Source organism: Lepisma saccharinum, chromosome 11 (genome assembly GCF_977018435.1).
Source record: "Lepisma saccharinum chromosome 11, izLepSacc3.1, whole genome shotgun sequence".
Taxonomy (NCBI): Eukaryota; Metazoa; Arthropoda; class Insecta; order Zygentoma; family Lepismatidae; genus Lepisma; species Lepisma saccharinum.
The window spans coordinates 73,453,001-73,472,710 of NC_139239.1; the positions used below are offsets into that span (position 1 = coordinate 73,453,001).

Here is a 19,710-nt window from a genome sequence, read left to right on the forward strand (position 1 = left end):
ACATTGTGCTTAACACGGGTATCAACGAAAGATCTATTGATATGCAAGAAAATTCGAAACCTTCCATTGTACCTAACAATCACAGCAATTTCAAACATATGGTCCGAGAATCATCCATTGATTTTTCAGAGTTTAACGTGCCGTGCATTCCCATAGATTACAAATTTGCAGATGATCAAGAAGAAAAATCTGAGAGCGAATTTGTTGATTACAGCGCCGCTGGTATCCAATGTAACGCTCAGTGTCCAGAAATTTTCACTACTTTCGTTACTAAAGAAAGTGAATCTGTTTGGCATACACAGGGATCGTTGTTTATCGACTTACAAGTCAACAATTCTAAGATTACATTCCTAGTGGATACAGGTTCTGTCTATACTTTAATTGACAGTAGACAATTTGAGTCTTCATTGCGAGGTTGCACTATACGCAATTTTCCTATCATCTTGAAAGCAGCAAATGGTAATAATCTTGGTGTTTTAGGAAAAGTTAACGTTGAAGTTGTATTTCAAGGAATGAAACATAACTTAGATATGATTGTTGTAAAGACAAAATTGAATCGTGCGATTATGGGTTTGTCTTGGATTGACATTTTCATGCCTGAATGGCGAAACATTTTTGTTTCACATGTTCCTCAGATGGTTGCAACTACTGTTGAATCATCAGCAATAAAGGAACTGGTTGCGAATCTAAGGAAAGATTTTCCTATACCTTTTGATGGTGACATGTCCAAGTCGATCAAGCGCTTCGAGATAGATTTGCCATTGAAAGACGATGCTACACCAGTGTTCAAGAGATATTACGACGTCCCGTACTCACTTAAGGAACCAGTCAAGGATGAATTACAGAAGTTGGTTAGTCACGGAGTCATTGAACCGATCAAATCATCATCGTGGGCTTCTCCTCTTGTTGTTGTTCGTAAGAAAAACGGTGAATTAAGATTATGTGTGTCCTACAAGAACACTGTAAATCCGCAACTTAGGAAGATGGGACATCCATTACCTAAAATAGAGGACCTTTTCAACAAGATGGTTGGTTGTAGTTGGTTCGTTTCATTTGACCTTCGAAGGGCTTACCTTCAGTTACGCCTATCTCTACAGGCTCAGAAGATCCTTGTCTTCAACACGGAATTCGGGTTATTCAGAAAGTTGAAGCTTCCCTTCGGAGTAAACTCTGCCAGTGCCATTTTCCAAGCCACGATGGAGCAGATATTGATGGGTGTAGACAAGGTTTCCATTTTCCAAGACGACATTTTGGTAGGAGGAGTTACTCTTGAGGAGTGCTATGATAAAGCACGAAAGGTGCTGAATCTTTTCTCCGATTATGGCGTCCGCATAAATGAACAAAAGTCTGTGTTCTTTGTACAAAATGTGAAGTATCTGGGACATTCTATTTCACAGGAGGGAATTCGTCCTCTGAAAGAAAACATTGATAAAATAATTCAATGTAAGCCACCCACTAATGTCGGCGAATTGAAGTCATTTCTCGGTATGGTCACGTATTACGCTTCGTACCTGCCAAACCTAGCTGACTGTGTTGCCAGTTTATATGATTTGTTGAAGAATAGGGTGCGCTGGTCATGGACAGATGTTCATCAGAAGGAATTCCAGGATGTCAAGGATCTGCTATCTAAGGATTTAGTACGCACAGTATATGATCCTGATAAAGACTTACACCTCATGTCGGATGCATCTCCTACCACTACGGGAGCAGCCATAATGCACAAGATAAACGGAGTCCTAAAGCCTATCATGTGTATGGCCGGTACTTTATCCGCTGCGGAAAGGAACTACACTCAATTGGAAAGGGAATCACTTGCATTAGTCCGTGGAGTCAAATACTTTCACAAGTATCTTATTGGACGACGTTTTGTCGCGTTCACCGACTCGAAACCTTTATCTCACCTGCTGGATCCTAGAAGTAACCTGCCTGCTTTAGCCATCAGCAGAATCAACAGATGGAAGTTAGTATTGGAAGAATATGACTTCAGAACTGTTTACACGCCGCATGTTGAGTTGGCTGATGCTCTATCTAGAATTTGTGTTGCAGATGATCCAGTTCATGATTATCATGATGATTTCGCATGTCAGTTGACAGCTGAGCCAGTTGTCCTTAATCTTATTGAATCTTCGGTGATGACGCGCATTTCGCTGGAATCACAACGTGATCCTGAGCTTTCTAAAGTCTTCGAATATGTTCAAAGGAGATGGCCACAATCCATAGGGAGAACAAAAAGTCATCCTATCAGGAAAATATTCGACAGGCGATATGATGTCCACATACAGAAGGGATGTATTTTCGTGGGCGAAAGAATAGTTGTACCTGAATCTTGTATACAAAGTGTCCTGTCTCTGTTACACAAATTCCACCAGGGAACATGCAAAATGAAGGAAATAGCTCGTTCATCGTTCTTCTGGAACACGATGAATGAAGATATTGAAAGGGTTACATCTTCGTGTGACACATGTTTGCGATACAATAACAGGCCCAATGTACCAGGTACCGCATTCGAAACGTGGCCTATTGCATCGCAGCCTTTTGAGCGTGTTCATCTTGATTTCTTCCATTACTCAGACATGAATTTCCTGTTGCTGGTTGACGCTTATTCTCATTGGATATCGGTATGGAGAGTGAAGAATATGCAATTTGACACCATGATTGGTCATTTAGATGAATTTTCTTCATGCTTTGGATATCCGAAAACCTATGTTACAGACAATGGCCAACCATTTGCATCTTCAGAGTTCAACTCTTATTGCTCGAAGAGGAATATCAAGCTTCTTCACTCAGCTCCGTACAACCCTCAATCAAATGGTCTAGCTGAAAGGAATGTTGGGGTGGTGAAGAACTTACTACAAAAGAACTTTTCGAATCGTTCATACATCACGTTGAGAGAGATGGACAAGTTCGTTCTTGAGCTTTTAGGCAGATTAAGGAATACTCCAGTGCACGGGTATAGTCCAGCAGAACGTTTGCTCAAGTTTCGGCCAAGAACGGACATTTCCGCTTTTGACGCACCAAATGGTTTCGACAATCAGCCTATTAGTCCCGTTCCGTTTATCCCTGGGGAAAAGGTGCTTGTTGAACGACGCAAGAAACAATTCAGCCATGGATCCAAATACAAAATCGGAGAAATTGTTAAATTGATGGGCCGGAAGATGGCGAAGGTGATTGTGGACAATGACACGATTGTTGTTCATCTCTCGAAGATCAAGAAGTATCCCGACAAGGTCGGAAAAGACGTCCTTGTCCGAAAAAAAACAGTGCTTGTTGGAGAGGAAGATTATCTCCCAGTGTCTGCTTATCAGGATCCAGTGGTACCTCCGAATGCGGCCTGCGACAATCAACCGGTTAGGAGATCACAAAGACCAAGACGACCGCCTGACCGATATGGGCAAACTACATGAAACGGGAGTCTCTTCAACCTAAGGGGGGGAGAGTGTCGTATGCTGATTGAACTCGAAGGCCAGACCTGATTATTAAATGTTGTCGGTGTTTAGTCTGTGCGTTCTTCCTGTCAAACATGTTCAATATGATATAGCCGTCCTGTGCGACGCAACTTTGTATCTTCATATCACAATGTAAGTTATTGTGCTGATTATGTTACTGTGTTCCTAAATTATACATTTACGTTCGTGTTGCTAATACTGTTTTATTCCTGACTCCATTTCTTGTGTAATTGAAGAACTGAAAGAACCCGAAACTCAACAGGTTATCAATAAAGTTCATAATGCACATACACACAGAAACAAATGTATAAAAATTGCAACTAATTGTAGTCTAACACAATGAGAATTCTGAAGTAATGATCATGAAGGACAAAATCTACAGCTATGTTGCTACCGAGTTTATTTGCACTATTTAAGTGCCCATATCATGTTTGAAGTTGATACCGGGGGGGTATTTGTCCATCAGAAGCAATGTATGCAAATTCCTCAATTGAATTCTTGATTAAGGCAGAATTAAAAGTGCAAGAAAAAATATTTCTCATGAAGCTACAGTAACAAGCCAGCTTCTTCACCTACTAGAATTGAAAACTGGCTAGGCTTTAAAAATATACATATGGCCAGGGGTAGAAAAATACAGGATTTCCGGTGCCTGAAAATTTTCACCTGGTGACTGAATTTTCAAATTCAGTTTTAAAAATATATCTTTTTAATATTTAAGAGTTCTCTTATGTAATTTTTCATTAACTTTTGTAAAAATAATGAGTACAGTATGTTTTTGTTTGTTTTTTCTGTATCAATAAGTAATAGTAATAAACATGACATTATAAACTTTTGCTATGCAAATTTTGAAATCTGCAGTGATATGATATTCTACAATATACATACTAAAATGTATTGCATAGTTAATCACTGTGTTACCAGTAGAGTCTCAAATATAGTTTTCTTGACAAAGGCTTCTTCGGCACGAGAATTCATTACTTTTAATCCAATCTTCTTTTAATTAATAATTAGATGTTTTAAGGTCACATTTAAAAAAAATAATTATGTTAGTTGGATTCATGTTTTTCTTAGCCGATATTTGAACAAACAAAAAATGCTGGCTCCTGAATTATGTTAATATTGTCTACGCCTGCGTACGGCTATCAACAATTGCAGCCATTGGTGGGGGGGGGCTCCCCCACTATGGCTTCTTAATGCTAAGCCTTGTCTACCAAGAACAAGTAAACTGCCCCTGCTGGTTTTGGCACCCAATCGCCGCTACTGGCTATCAACATAATAGTTGTGTATTTTGCTCAACCACTTTTAGTTTTAATATCACAGAACAAAAAATACTAACAAGAGTTAAAACACAAATGATAACAGAAAGTGAGAGTTGCATTTTACACGAATGAAATTTAGTCTGAGAAGGACTTTAAAATATAATTTTGCTAACAGCCATAACGACCTGTAACTAATAACTAAACTCATGGTGCAACAGGCCTTTGTAGGTGAAGACATGCCAAGCTGATTTTCATTGGGTAACAACACCAAGTCTCTCTGGAGCTCTAGTCACAGCTACACAAATAGAACATTAAAATTACAGTAAACTGGAATTAGCATTTTTTGATTAAAATAGATCTCAAATTATATATTTTTGTAATTCCTTGCAAATTAAAAAGGTCTAATGAGGAGACAGTAATAAAATGTTTAAGACTTATGCTAGATTTAATGACTTCATTTGTAAAAATAAGCACACAAAACATGAAATTATTGCCTAAAAAGGAAAACTGGAGTTCATGTGTTAATTTGAAATAAACATTGGTTAATTTAATTAATGCCACTTATTTTCTTTCCACTGACTTAGGGATACAAGCACAAACACAAATTTATTGTTACATTTGAGATCACAGGTAAATAAGCACCCTTAGCTTATTTGTACCACGAGGTTAACTGCATCAAGATATGAGGGAAAGTGTGGAGGGGGGGAGCATCTGGGGCCTTCATTCAATGTACCTTACCAGCATTCGCCTAGATTGCTGATGAAAACCATGGAAAAACCTCAGTTAAGATTGCTGGTTGAAGGCCTCAGAGCAACATACTTATTTTTTCATTATGCACTGTTCAGGATGGAATTTCAGCGAGGAAAAGTTCCCTTGGATTTTGTTTTCTTGGCAAAAGTATTATGCAAGTAGACATTAAGCATCAATGAATAATATCTTGGACCATGGCCAGTGCCAAATAATTTAATCAAGAGAGATTATGATTTTACAGAGGAGACAGGTGTCTTATTCCATGCACATAAAAAATCCACACTGCTGTACAATGGCCATACACAAAACATAAATAAACTGGAACATCTATATTCACTGAGTTCACTTCTCCAGATCTTAATGCATATATTCCAACATTCCTAGATGAGAAAAAAAATTGCAAAGTATCCTGGGCCAATATTATTCCTTTGTCATCTATAATGGAATGTCTGACATAGCTAACTGCCTAAATTTGTCTTGTCACCCTTTTTCTAGGCTCTGCAGACATGTCAAATCACTACCGCTTTGTATAAAATTTGAAATAAACAATAAGACACTATCATAATGGACAAAAAAAATTTACTTCAAGAATAACTATGTGGTACTGTACAACTCTGAACACCATGCATACGTGACCATCTTTACATGAAGTCAGCTCGTTAACTATGAGCCATTTGCTCTACATGAAGAGATGCAACTCCAGTCTTTCCGCTTCTCATCGACTTCTGGATTTGTCAACTGACCATTCTGGAGAACCCGCTGGCAAGATGGATACAGAACAATCCACAACTTCTTAAAACAAATTTCAATTTAATAGCTCACAGTCTATACAATGCGTTCTCCGCCTCCAAACACTATTTCCAGTCTTTGCGTGAAACTTAGCACAGTGGCTAAATAAATCACTGAATGTGTTACGCAGTGTTTATTAACAAGTTTCACAGATATTATGAATACACAAGATCACTTTAATGGAAACTGGAGGGAAAATATACATATAATGAAACACTATTGATAAGTGGTCCATGACTCAAACAAAAAAAATAATTTTTTTCATTATTTTTTGCCGAATTTTACAAATATAAATATGTCCACACTGTGGACATTGACAAGTTCAGTTTTTATTGAATTAGAAAAAAAGGAAGAGGAGTCGATAACTTAAAGCAGTACAGAAGACAGGATGAGAATGAAAGATGGACATTGGTCTACCGTAAAGGGAGCAAAAAAAAATGTACTGGAAAGGAACAGGTAAAACCGAGGAACTTCCTGGCCCGGAGGAACTTCTGTAGCTTTTTCCACCCCTTCTCACATCAACTGAGCTTCCCATCAGTATTCCATTATATCACACTTGATATAAAAAATTTACACCTACATGACACAAGATTTATTTTGCTGGTTAAAAAAAACACCAAATGTGTGCAAGTAATGGGGGAAAATAAACGGAGTCTTTTTTTGCAGCTGATTCTTCTTTTTTTGTCTAAAAAAGGGGGCAGGAAATGAATTATGGCTCTGTTAGACAAAGAACACCAGTGTCAGGAAGTCCCTTTAGAAAACAGTACAGACAGCTGATTTAGGAAAGCCGGCCTGCTGACATCACATGGCATACTTGCGCGTCCATTCTCTTGCCAGTTCATTATATTTTTCCCTATCTGTCTTGTATATCCTAGCTATTTCGGGCACTAGTGGGTCGTCTGGATTTGGATCACACAACAAGGAGCAAATGGACAGCAGTACTGGAACAAGAGCGGAAAAGTACATTACAGACTTTCCAGTATGTTACCACGAGGAGTTCCAGTGGTCTGGATCTCTCAAAACGTTATGTTTTATAATTACACAGATAGAAATTTATATTAGATATGTTTCTCAACATGAAGTACGTACATTTTAGCCATACTTGCATAAACCTGTACTATTGTATTGGGTTTGATTAGTTTTAAATTGAGTTTCTTTGACATTTTGCATGTGTTGTTGAACTTTCATATTTCAGTACATCGAACCAGAAAATTGGTTGTACATAACTGGATGAAAATACAAAAACAATTGAGTTCTGTGGCATTCAAGTCTACAATTGACAATAAATATAAACTATATTCAATTTGATTAAAATATATTATAGTATTACAAAGGAAAATTATTACACACTCAATGAATGCACTGCCACTAACAACCTTTTGGTATTTATGCAAACCTGACATTTTTTCAATATCTTCATGTTAGTTTCGGAACAGTTCCTTTCAAAATAATCTTAATAAAATATAAGCTAATACATATAAAGATATGCTACACTTTTATTTTCTTCCATCTTGCTATCTTCATATATTACTAATTTAATAAGAGACTTCTCTTTGGACTCTTTGTAAAATATATTTCTAAATATATTATTGCATGTTACCATATTAAACTAAAAATAATCTCGTACGATTTATCAATGCAAAATGAAGATATCAGAACAAAATGACAAACCAAGAAATATTGAGTGAATTTTAAAGCTACTGTGAAATCACAATCCAAAGCAAGTTTTATCTAGGTGAATACTGTATCTCGAACATAAGGAATGAATGGAACAAACAGTATTATAATGATAACTATATTGAACACATTCTTTGAACTTACCTTTCGAAATTGTTAGTGCTGGTGACCACTGCGACCTCAAAATATCCAAGCAAATGCTACCATTACTATTAATGTTTGGATGATAAATTCTGGTTGTAAATGCAACCTGTAACAAAGAAATGCATTTTTTTCACACCACACATGAAGACAATGTTTTCGGCACACTGTGCTACACCAACAAGAAGAAAGTCAACTTGAGGAAAATATGCAATGTCTTGAATTACCGTATTTCACTACATAATAGTCAGATTTCATGCCAATTTTTTTTTAGTAAAGAAGTGTGACCATTATGTAAAATGTTTCTTTTTTTAAAAAATGATGGTATTACCAGTACTTAAATATTAATTACTAGTGAAACTGTTTTTGGCACAATATTAAGATGTATGGAATACTGTAATTGTGATTATTACTTGTGATTAGATGTTAAATTTGAATATAGTCCAAATCGACGCATATCATTTGTTCATGACAGCTTAAAACACACACATTAGTTGTTATTGGTTTGCGCACTGTGGTTGAACTATTACACTTGAGAAAATTTACTCCAGTGTTAAAAAGTACACTTAAAAAGCTTATTCTTCTGCATATCAAGATTCATCACTGCTGCCACTGGTTTCATTATCAGATGCGTCGATTACAAGATAAAAAGTTATAAACCAATTTTTGAATGAAAAAACAGGGTGCGACAATTATGCAGCGAAATATGATAATTCAATTTGTTATTGACATCTTTTTTTAAAAAATATATGTACTGATTTTGACAAATTATTTATGTCTCATAGCTGATGTGCCAAACAATTTATACAATCATCATATCCGAACTCTAGTCATTTTTATTAACAGTTTTCTACTATAGTGTTAAGTAAACTAGACAGTTGTAATTTCAAAAGACTATACTATACGTCAAATTTCAAGGTACAAGTTGCAGAAAACTTAACTCTTACTAAGACTAGTGCATTTGAATGTAATGCAAGGAGTAAACAATGCAATGACCATTGCTCTGGAGACAAGATATGTGTTTTCACTTACTCGTAATCATTCAAGTCTCTCAACCTCAAGCAAGCAACGCTCGAGCATATGCTAATATCATTTTAATATGACAATAATTGAAGACAGACATAATATGTAAAATATCTACCATTGTAGTTTCAGCTCACAATCATGTATTTTAGTTTCATACCTATCTCACTCAACTACATTTTAAGATGGAGATGATGACTACTATCACTCAAGTTTCAATTTCACTTCACAATCCATATTTGAGGGGCCACTACCACATTTTATGGCTACATGTATACTACTGGGCTTCGAGTATATACCGCTAGTTTTGCCTGTTCGAGCGTTGTTCACTCCAGCAAGAAGCTCTGAATTCCGTACACTATCTAATGTTGTCAGTGTCAACTATTAGGTGCTAGAGCAAAATGCTCTCCCTGCAGCACTCTAGCCATCACTTATTTGACTTTAATTATTACTTTGCAGAGAACTATCTATATATGCAAATTATGAATTCTCATGTCATGAGAAAATTCACATTAAGTACATAACCTATAATTCTTCGTAGATTTTTATGCCAGGCATGAAGGGAGTTTCGTTCCCGGGACTTGATTTTAAGTGATCAAGTGTTTAAATAAAGCATTTTAGGATGTTATTTTAACAAATTTCATCTACGAGTCCCCACATGGCCAAGTTGTAACGTAAAGCTCTTTCACAATCCCACCACAAGGTTCTCCCTTCTACAGGCTTCCTCGCTCATATAATAACCTGCCTCCAAATGTGGACATATTCTTGCCAGAACAACATTTTAGAAAATTGTTGATGTTATGTATAATTTTGATCTGTCTTCTGTGCCATGTTGTACTCTAAGTTGATTAATATCAAAATATTCCTATTAGGTAGAATATTCATTTACATTGGGGTTAATTATATCAATTTATGTTTAATTGCATAATAGTTAGAATGTAAATTGTTTTGTTATATTTTCATGCTGTTACTGTTTCAGTGTAAAATTGTCATTCAGTACTGTATCTGAAACTTTATGTAAAATAAAATAAAATAATGCAGCCCTAAACCTGATCTAACAATGAAAGTATTTAGTGAATAAATGCCCCTTCACACCCAACACATGTGAAATAGATAACAGCATCATGGACCACAACAAGAAAATGGCTGCTCGAAAACGAAGAATCATAAGAATATACAGAAGGAAAAGAATGTTCTCCAGAAAACGTGTAGTAAGTAATCACAAAGACACTGAAATATCTGTTGGACAGATATAATTAGAAATAGAACCACGTAGAAAATGCCTGTGCACCATGATAAATTTTGAATTAATCAGAACTTGAGTCCTTGTTTTGAACAAGCTAATAGGTTGTTTACTCCAATTCCATTGCAAGGTTGCAGAATAAGAATAATTAATTGTGATTAAGTTGTTATATTATGACTTTCTGATTTGTAAATACTGAAGCATCCATTCATAATCAAATAATCCTCTCTCATTCATCTTATACAGTTTAACCATCATGCTGTGAAACTGATGGAACATAAAACACACTAATACAGAAATAGTAATATTAAGTAAACAACACTTACCTTTGGAGGTTTGAATGGATAATCTGTTGGAAAATGAATTGTTAAAAAGAATACCCCACCCTGGTATGGACTGTCTGGCTGCAAAATACAGAAAAAGAACAGATTAGAACTACATGTTGTTGGATGCAATAAATATTTACATGTCATCCCTCTTCACCATTTAAATGCACATACTAAAGTACTTAATTACAATGTACATGTATAATGTGGTGCGAAAGTTTATCAACATAGTGTTTTTTTTTTTTCAATAACTTTTTCATACTTCATAGATTCAAGTGAAATTTTTATATGTTGGGCAGCAAGGTAGGTGTATCTGTACCAACAGGTGGTAGATCAGTTCAGACTATCTACAAAATTATTAAAGATCTTTATTCAATTTTTTAACCTGGCAAAAAATGACAGTTATTCTGATCGCCATAAAACATGAACGCTTAAGAGCGAGTAATTGGTTGCAAAGCCCTCAGCATTCATCACAGTCTGGTACCCGTGTGGATGGAGTTGGTCCCTGACTGAGCCAACTGAAGGATCTTGCCCCACTCTTCCTTCAGCTCAAGAGAATGTTTGATGTGTCAAGATTGACCATCTGTATGGTTCTACAGTAGACTAAGGTATCGGGAGGCACCGCCAGGATGCCTAGGCTGATATGACTGATTCCCTGTACAATCAGAACATTTTGCATGTTGCCCATGCCAACATTACTTGGAAAACACTGGTATGACAGTCAGATTTACCGTCATTTATTATCTTTATTATTCATGTATGTAGCGGTAAAAAGACGTGTTTATTCAAAGTGTTAAGTGTTTTAATTTGTAAGATTACATATTTGATTTTTGCCAAGCCGACGGGAGGAACGGGAGATTCGCTTGTGTTAAGGGTGAGCACCTGAAGGGTCACGCTATGCGTCTAAAGCTTAGGAAATTCGACCGTAATGACAAACATTTAAATATCTCGGTTTCCAACGGTCAGATTCATGTGAAACTTATACCAGCGCAGCGGCATGTGTGCAAGGACGGATGTGTGGAGTTTCGTCACGATCAAGCTACGATTACGGACGCCAGATCAAATCGGTTCTAATTGATCAGTTTGTGGACAGCGATTGCTATTGAGCTATGGGCGACAGCCAGGCGGAAGCTTAATCCGCACAAGTCAACTCCAGACACGGTACGTCCTAGTTTGGAGACAATAGAGCAAAGTGGACTGACCCCTTAGGAAGCGTCGCTTCAACGATCGCATAGCGTCGTTTTTCAAAATCTAAATAAAACGAAGGACATGGTTTTTCGACACACAGTCTTACCGCGATCTTTGTAGGGAGAGCAGCTCCGTGCTACCTTTCGTGTACAGTGGACTTTGTTGTGTTGTGCGAACACCAGTGTGTGTGATAGGCAGTAAGTCTACACGAGTGCGCCTACCTCAACCGCTGGGGGAAGTTGAAGCGAAACTGTTTCCGTGATTACCTTACGCCATTTATAATTTTTGAGAAACGAGGAACACCGGAAACTATGGCGGGCTAGAGGGAGAAGAGAGATGAGGGCGTTACGTCGATTCGCCCGACGTCAGAAGAAACTACGCCGATGATGCCTATCCGCCGCCATGGAGAGAGAGAGAGAACGTCGAACGCCGCCATATTGATACGCCGACGATGCCTACCATCCGCCACGTTGACGCCCCGACGACGCCTACCAGCCGCGACAGAGAGACGTAGAGAGAGATGTTGACGCCCCGACGACGCCGACGACGCCTACCATCCGCGACAGAGAGACGTAGAGGACGTCCGAACCGCGCCATACCACGGAGGTCCACCGATCCCGAGAGGAAGAGGAGCCGGGAAACTAGGTGTTTGAATCCTTCTCGCATCTTCATCGTCGCGACCAAAGGAACCTTTCGCGTGGATACTATGTGTTTCAATCGCCCATAAAGACGCCTGGATGCACCCCGGAAGCTGAGAGATGGTAAAGTATTCATCTGTGTGAACCTTAACACGTGACGGCCCGATTGATTTAGAGAACGCCCTTGAAATTCGTCGACATTTTGAAAACGCCCACTCAACTCGAAATCTTACACCGAACTCCCGTCGCGCTTGTCATTTGTAATCTATTCGTCTCAGGTCAATTTTTCTTATTCCTTGTGATATTTTTTTATGATCTTAAATTCATTGTTGTTTGTGCTCCTTTGTATTTGTTTAAAGTGCGTACTATTAGAGTAAAGCGCCGCCCGCTTAATTGCATATTCTACTTGAGGTTTGTTCATTTTTATGTGTGAGCGCTGTGTCGCTGCTAGCTATGTCCGGTCGCATATGTGATTATTTGTTAAAGTATTTGCCTGGTAATGTGAATTGCTCGTCGCGGCGAAGTGTTTAAGTCCCGCCTGCTAGAGAGTATATGTTTGCGTCACTCAACGGAGGTTATTTGTTATGTTTGGAACCACGTGAGGTCTTGTAAAAGGAAAACGTCCGCCCACGTGAATGTAATTGCCGTTGAGACGCCTTTGTGTATACTGGTCAAGTAATGTATTGTCACTGCGCCGACTAGTTTCTTTTTTAAAAACAAAAGGTGAACTTAAGTAAGGGCTGGCTAGGATTTAAGTAGCACTGGAGCAAAATCACAAATGACCTGATTAGACAAAAAGTAAGATAACATTAATTGAGAATGCAATAATTAGGGCTTGTCGTCATAAAACCTGTACATGTCATGTATAATTTCTTGTGTCGATGACCCCATGAGGATTGAATCTGAGAGAGAATGTGAGAGTGCAAGTGAGGGGACCTGTAATGATTCCATTTTTGTTGGTTATGAATAGAATATACTTTTTATTTTCATGTTAATTTTGGGCTATATCATTTTCGTATGCATGTCGCTACCCGTGATTTTCAGGTATGCAGCTAGCCGCTTCCCGGCTACAGGTAAAGAGGTGGTAATTTGAAAGTACATATGTCTTTGTTTTTATTCGATATGGCGTATCACTATGCACTGTTGGTCACCGGTTCCTACACACGAACTTAACCTGGACCGTAACGCTATTTCGCTTGTCCGAGGGAGATTTTGCCGCCTCTATTTAGGTAGTGGTAGCATTTGTTTTCCCGGGCAAGGGAGGGTGTTTCATTCAGTCATACATTTTTGGCGCCGCGAACAGGGGACCGGTTTTTTTTTAAATCGAAAGCATCATCAGTGCAGGTGTTCATACATTTTTGGCGCCGCGAACACAGGGACCGGTATATTTTAAATCGAAAGCACCCTCAGTGCAGGTGCATATGTCGTTTTTGTAAGGGCTACGTCAGGCGTATTTTGGTGTCATGTAACTGTGTTTCATTGTGAGATTTTATTGTTTTATTTTTGACGTGAGGTGGTAATTGAGATATTAGGCGTTTATTTTGTTAAGGCAATAGGGCAGCTACTTAAGGCGTTAGGCATTTTAAAATTTTTGTTTGGCATATGGCATTAGGCGTTAAGTTGAGTTCTGGCAAAAGGGGAATCGACCGCCCTTATCTTTTTTCGTTTGTGCATTGTTTAAATATATATTGGTATATATTGTGAGCGCTCACGTTTACGCTTGTCAGCGAGCATTGAAAGTCGACCGAGGGTTGAATATTTGATTTCATGAGATTGCGCAACCGCCGCATCGAGAACTTGAACATGAGTGACGTAAGGGTGATTTGCGATGTCTGCAGCGAGGAGTTCCCAGAAAGTGAAAACGTCGGCACAGCTAGCCTCGTTTGCTCCCGGTGCGATGCCCCGTTAGGTCCACGTGAAGAAACCAGTCTACCGAACAGCGGGGGGCAAGCCAATGTGACCAGCGTGCAACAGGTATCTCTGGGAGAAGCAGAACAGGTCAACGAAGCAGCTAGCCTCAGTGGTACCAACTCCCAACAGATCATCGAGATGCTACTGCAGATGGAAGCCTCGCTCGAAGCCAAGATGGAAGCCATGAGAAGCGGAATTGAAGCTTCGCTAGAATCAATGATGGAAGTCACGCGAAGCAGAATCGAAGCCTCGCTGGAAGCCAAGATAGAGGTCATCAGCACCCAGATGCAAGTGACGGAAGACCGCCTCCAGGAGACCATCCGTACTTCCGGGGAGGTGATTACGCAGCAACTCGTCACGCGGGTACAGGAATGCGAATCCCGAGTCGAAACCAAAGCGCGGTTCAACCGGCAAGAGAACCAGATGGCAACACTGTCTCAGAGCGTGCGCGATCAAGAGGAAGATATGCAGCAGATGGCCCGACAATGCGTGCAGCTGGAAGCGACATGTGACCGTGGCATAGACACCCTGGGGCGACAAGCGATGGAAGTTACAGTTCGAGCCGAAGGAAACTCCGAACCGATTGAGGACCTCGAGATGAAAGTGCGTGAACTGAGCATAACTAGCAGCGGCACTTCACAATCGTCGCGGGAGACCCAAGTGACATCACCACCGGCAGCCGACGTCGCCACTTGCTCGAACGGCGAAAGCGACCAGCGAGCTCCAGAAACGCCCCGCCCCCTTCGAAGAGAAGACGCTACGTCACCACCCCCGAGCAACCACCACGCTCCAGGGGCTGAATGGAACCGCCAGCTACAAGATCCACCTTCACCGCAACGAAGACACCCGTTCAGAGGCAGGAGACGGCGTGGAGGTCCGACTCGTGCGTCGCCGAGAAGAAACGACGGCTTTTTTCAGAACGGCCAAGTCCGGGATGGATTTGATCGGCGCAACGCGCATAGCAGATCGGTCAGCCCGGAGTCAGATCGAACAGATGCAGGACGCTGTGGAGCAAGAACCCCATGGAGCCCAGCGAGAGACACGAACAGGCCGAATTCGAGACACGGTTCGCCCAGATACGAAAGAGAGAGCGACGTAAGAATGCGAGCTGACACGTAAATGCTCACATCTTGTTCTTGTTTTGTGTACATACTCTTCGTGTTATGTTTATATTCAGGGTGTTATTATATATGTTATGTATCTGGAAGGTCACAGTGTCCGTGCCGTTCAGAGAGTAAATTTTTATATACAGGGTGTTCATGTATTTGCTTGTCAATTTTTATATACAGGGTGTTCATATATTTGTTTGCCAATTTTTATATACAGAGTGTTCAAGGATTTGTAACCAAAAAAATTCTGTCCCTGTGTAGAGCGAATTTTTCACGCTTACGAAATCCTTGGAAGAAGGAGAGGGGCGAGGTTATGACAGTCAGATTTACCGTCATTTATTATCTTTATTATTATTGTATGTAGCGGTAAAAAGACGTGTTTATTCAAAGTGTTAAGTGTTTTAATTTGTAAGATTACATATTTGATTTTTGCCAAGCCGACGGGAGGAACGGGAGATTCGCTTGTGTTAAGGGTGAGCACCTGAAGGGTCACGCTATGCGTCTAAAGCTTAGGAAATTCGACCGTAATGACAAACATTTAAATATCTCGGTTTCCAACGGTCAGATTCATGTGAAACTTATACCAGCGCAGCGGCATGTGTGCAAGGACGGATGTGTGGAGTTTCGTCACGATCAAGCTACGATTACGGACGCCAGATCAAATCGGTTCTAATTGATCAGTTTGTGGACAGCGATTGCTATTGAGCTATGGGCGACAGCCAGGCGGAAGCTTAATCCGCACAAGTCAACTCCAGACACGGTACGTCCTAGTTTGGAGACAATAGAGCAAAGTGGACTGACCCCTTAGGAAGCGTCGCTTCAACGATCGCATAGCGTCGTTTTTCAAAATCTAAATAAAACGAAGGACATGGTTTTTCGACACACAGTCTTACCGCGATCTTTGTAGGGAGAGCAGCTCCGTGCTACCTTTCGTGTACAGTGGACTTTGTTGTGTTGTGCGAACACCAGTGTGTGTGATAGGCAGTAAGTCTACACGAGTGCGCCTACCTCAACCGCTGGGGGAAGTTGAAGCGAAACTGTTTCCGTGATTACCTTACGCCATTTATAATTTTTGAGAAACGAGGAACACCGGAAACTATGGCGGGCTAGAGGGAGAAGAGAGATGAGGGCGTTACGTCGATTCGCCCGACGTCAGAAGAAACTACGCCGATGATGCCTATCCGCCGCCATGGAGAGAGAGAGAGAACGTCGAACGCCGCCATATTGATACGCCGACGATGCCTACCATCCGCCACGTTGACGCCCCGACGACGCCTACCAGCCGCGACAGAGAGACGTAGAGAGAGATGTTGACGCCCCGACGACGCCGACGACGCCTACCATCCGCGACAGAGAGACGTAGAGGACGTCCGAACCGCGCCATACCACGGAGGTCCACCGATCCCGAGAGGAAGAGGAGCCGGGAAACTAGGTGTTTGAATCCTTCTCGCATCTTCATCGTCGCGACCAAAGGAACCTTTCGCGTGGATACTATGTGTTTCAATCGCCCATAAAGACGCCTGGATGCACCCCGGAAGCTGAGAGATGGTAAAGTATTCATCTGTGTGAACCTTAACACGTGACGGCCCGATTGATTTAGAGAACGCCCTTGAAATTCGTCGACATTTTGAAAACGCCCACTCAACTCGAAATCTTACACCGAACTCCCGTCGCGCTTGTCATTTGTAATCTATTCGTCTCAGGTCAATTTTTCTTATTCCTTGTGATATTTTTTTATGATCTTAAATTCATTGTTGTTTGTGCTCCTTTGTATTTGTTTAAAGTGCGTACTATTAGAGTAAAGCGCCGCCCGCTTAATTGCATATTCTACTTGAGGTTTGTTCATTTTTATGTGTGAGCGCTGTGTCGCTGCTAGCTATGTCCGGTCGCATATGTGATTATTTGTTAAAGTATTTGCCTGGTAATGTGAATTGCTCGTCGCGGCGAAGTGTTTAAGTCCCGCCTGCTAGAGAGTATATGTTTGCGTCACTCAACGGAGGTTATTTGTTATGTTTGGAACCACGTGAGGTCTTGTAAAAGGAAAACGTCCGCCCACGTGAATGTAATTGCCGTTGAGACGCCTTTGTGTATACTGGTCAAGTAATGTATTGTCACTGCGCCGACTAGTTTCTTTTTTAAAAACAAAAGGTGAACTTAAGTAAGGGCTGGCTAGGATTTAAGTAGCACTGGAGCAAAATCACAAATGACCTGATTAGACAAAAAGTAAGATAACATTAATTGAGAATGCAATAATTAGGGCTTGTCGTCATAAAACCTGTACATGTCATGTATAATTTCTTGTGTCGATGACCCCATGAGGATTGAATCTGAGAGAGAATGTGAGAGTGCAAGTGAGGGGACCTGTAATGATTCCATTTTTGTTGGTTATGAATAGAATATACTTTTTATTTTCATGTTAATTTTGGGCTATATCATTTTCGTATGCATGTCGCTACCCGTGATTTTCAGGTATGCAGCTAGCCGCTTCCCGGCTACAGGTAAAGAGGTGGTAATTTGAAAGTACATATGTCTTTGTTTTTATTCGATATGGCGTATCACTATGCACTGTTGGTCACCGGTTCCTACACACGAACTTAACCTGGACCGTAACGCTATTTCGCTTGTCCGAGGGAGATTTTGCCGCCTCTATTTAGGTAGTGGTAGCATTTGTTTTCCCGGGCAAGGGAGGGTGTTTCATTCAGTCATACACTGGCATCATGAGCAAAGCCATTGTCCATGGACACTGTGAAGGTACTACTGAGAATGAGGGAACCGTTCCGAGTTTGTGGCCTGTAAGTAAGTCATTGATCTCCCTCAAGAACAGGAAGGCCAGACAAAAGTGGGCAAAGTGCATCAGTGGAACAATAAGCTCTGGACCAATGGGAGCAAGTAACTTCTCTGCAGAATGGATGGTGGGGAGCGCGTACGACATCCCAAAGGGAAAAAATACGGACCCGAATATCAACTTACTTATCCTAACAACTTCAATGTCATTCTTTACTCATATAAGCTATATAAACACACATAAATTATTAATAACATTGCCATTAAAAATGAAAGGCAGGAAAATGATGGTGTGGGGTTCTTCTCTGCACTTGCAATGGGTCCCCTTCAACATCTCCAGGGCAACATGGACCGGTTCGTGTACAGGAACATTCTAGAGAATGTCACGTACCAGTTTCCTCCTCAGCACCTCGGATAACTCAAATACCAATTGGGGTCTCCAAGGAGTGCATCAAACACCATTGTGTAACTCGCACGGAGTGGCCAAGCTAGAGTCCAGAGTTGAATCCCATCAAGCACATGCAGGACGAGCTGCAGCTTCACCTCAAGCACAAGAAAGCCAACGAGAAATTAACCCAGCTGAAGGACGAATGAGGCGTGATCGACACACCAATTGAATCCATGACATGCAGGTGGCAGGCTGTGATTGATGCTGAGGGCTTTGAAAACAAGTATTGGGGTGAGTTTTATATTGGTGATTCTTGCTCTAAGCGTTCATATTTTACGGTGATAAAAATAAGTGTCATTCTTTGGCCAGGTTGAAAAAATCAAATAAATATTTTTAATAATTTTGTAAATAGTCTACCACCTGTCTACAGTGAATTACTCATTTTAATAAGTGCAACTAATGGAAAAATATGTTTTTTTGTAATTTCATATTATTCTTTGTATCCTTTCTCATATGCTGATATTTCAGGGTGGTCACTCTAGGACCATGATAAAATTCAAGTATAATTCCTGGCTTTCAAGGCGAACTTTACAAAAATTCAAGGGTACAAGCAGATGTTCTCTCTTTCAATCTTACGTGTTACGGCCTTTACCGCCTCTCATCCTCCACCCCCCTCTATACATTAACAACATAAAGGGTCTGTGCGATTCCAATATGTCCACAATTCTAATCCATTTCAATTAAACACATATGTATATATATTTGGAGTTCTTATATTTGGCAATTAACATCCTCAAACTCAAAATGCATCTACAAATACATGTCACAAATGGTATGGTATATATTAATCTAAGAAAATTGTGTAAGATTGATTGATTGATTTGGTGTTCTAAGTCCACTTTATGCGCTGTAAGGCTAATCGGGACTGGACCTACTTTTTAAAGTGGGATCCGAACCACTATGTGCCTCTACCGGGTATCAAAAATTGCGTAAGAATTGTGTAAGAATTTTAAACTCAAATTTACCAAATCAACTTGA

The 19,710-nt window shown here is 40.1% G+C and overlaps 1 protein-coding gene across 1 annotated transcript in view; it reads right to left on the bottom strand.

Moving 5' to 3' along the window:
- Window positions 1-6,017: 6,017 nt before the first annotated feature.
- eff (ubiquitin-conjugating enzyme E2 eff) overlaps window positions 6,018-19,710 on the bottom strand; it is a 46,023-nt gene continuing 32,330 nt past the window's right edge. The window contains exons 4-6 of the mRNA XM_083131404.1: window positions 10,655-10,732; window positions 8,066-8,171; window positions 6,018-7,185 (exon numbers count right to left, since the gene is read on the bottom strand). Of these exons, the coding sequence (XP_082987530.1) occupies window positions 7,046-7,185; window positions 8,066-8,171; window positions 10,655-10,732 (324 nt within the window). The 3' untranslated portion in view covers window positions 6,018-7,045. The remainder of the gene's footprint in view (window positions 7,186-8,065; window positions 8,172-10,654; window positions 10,733-19,710) is intronic.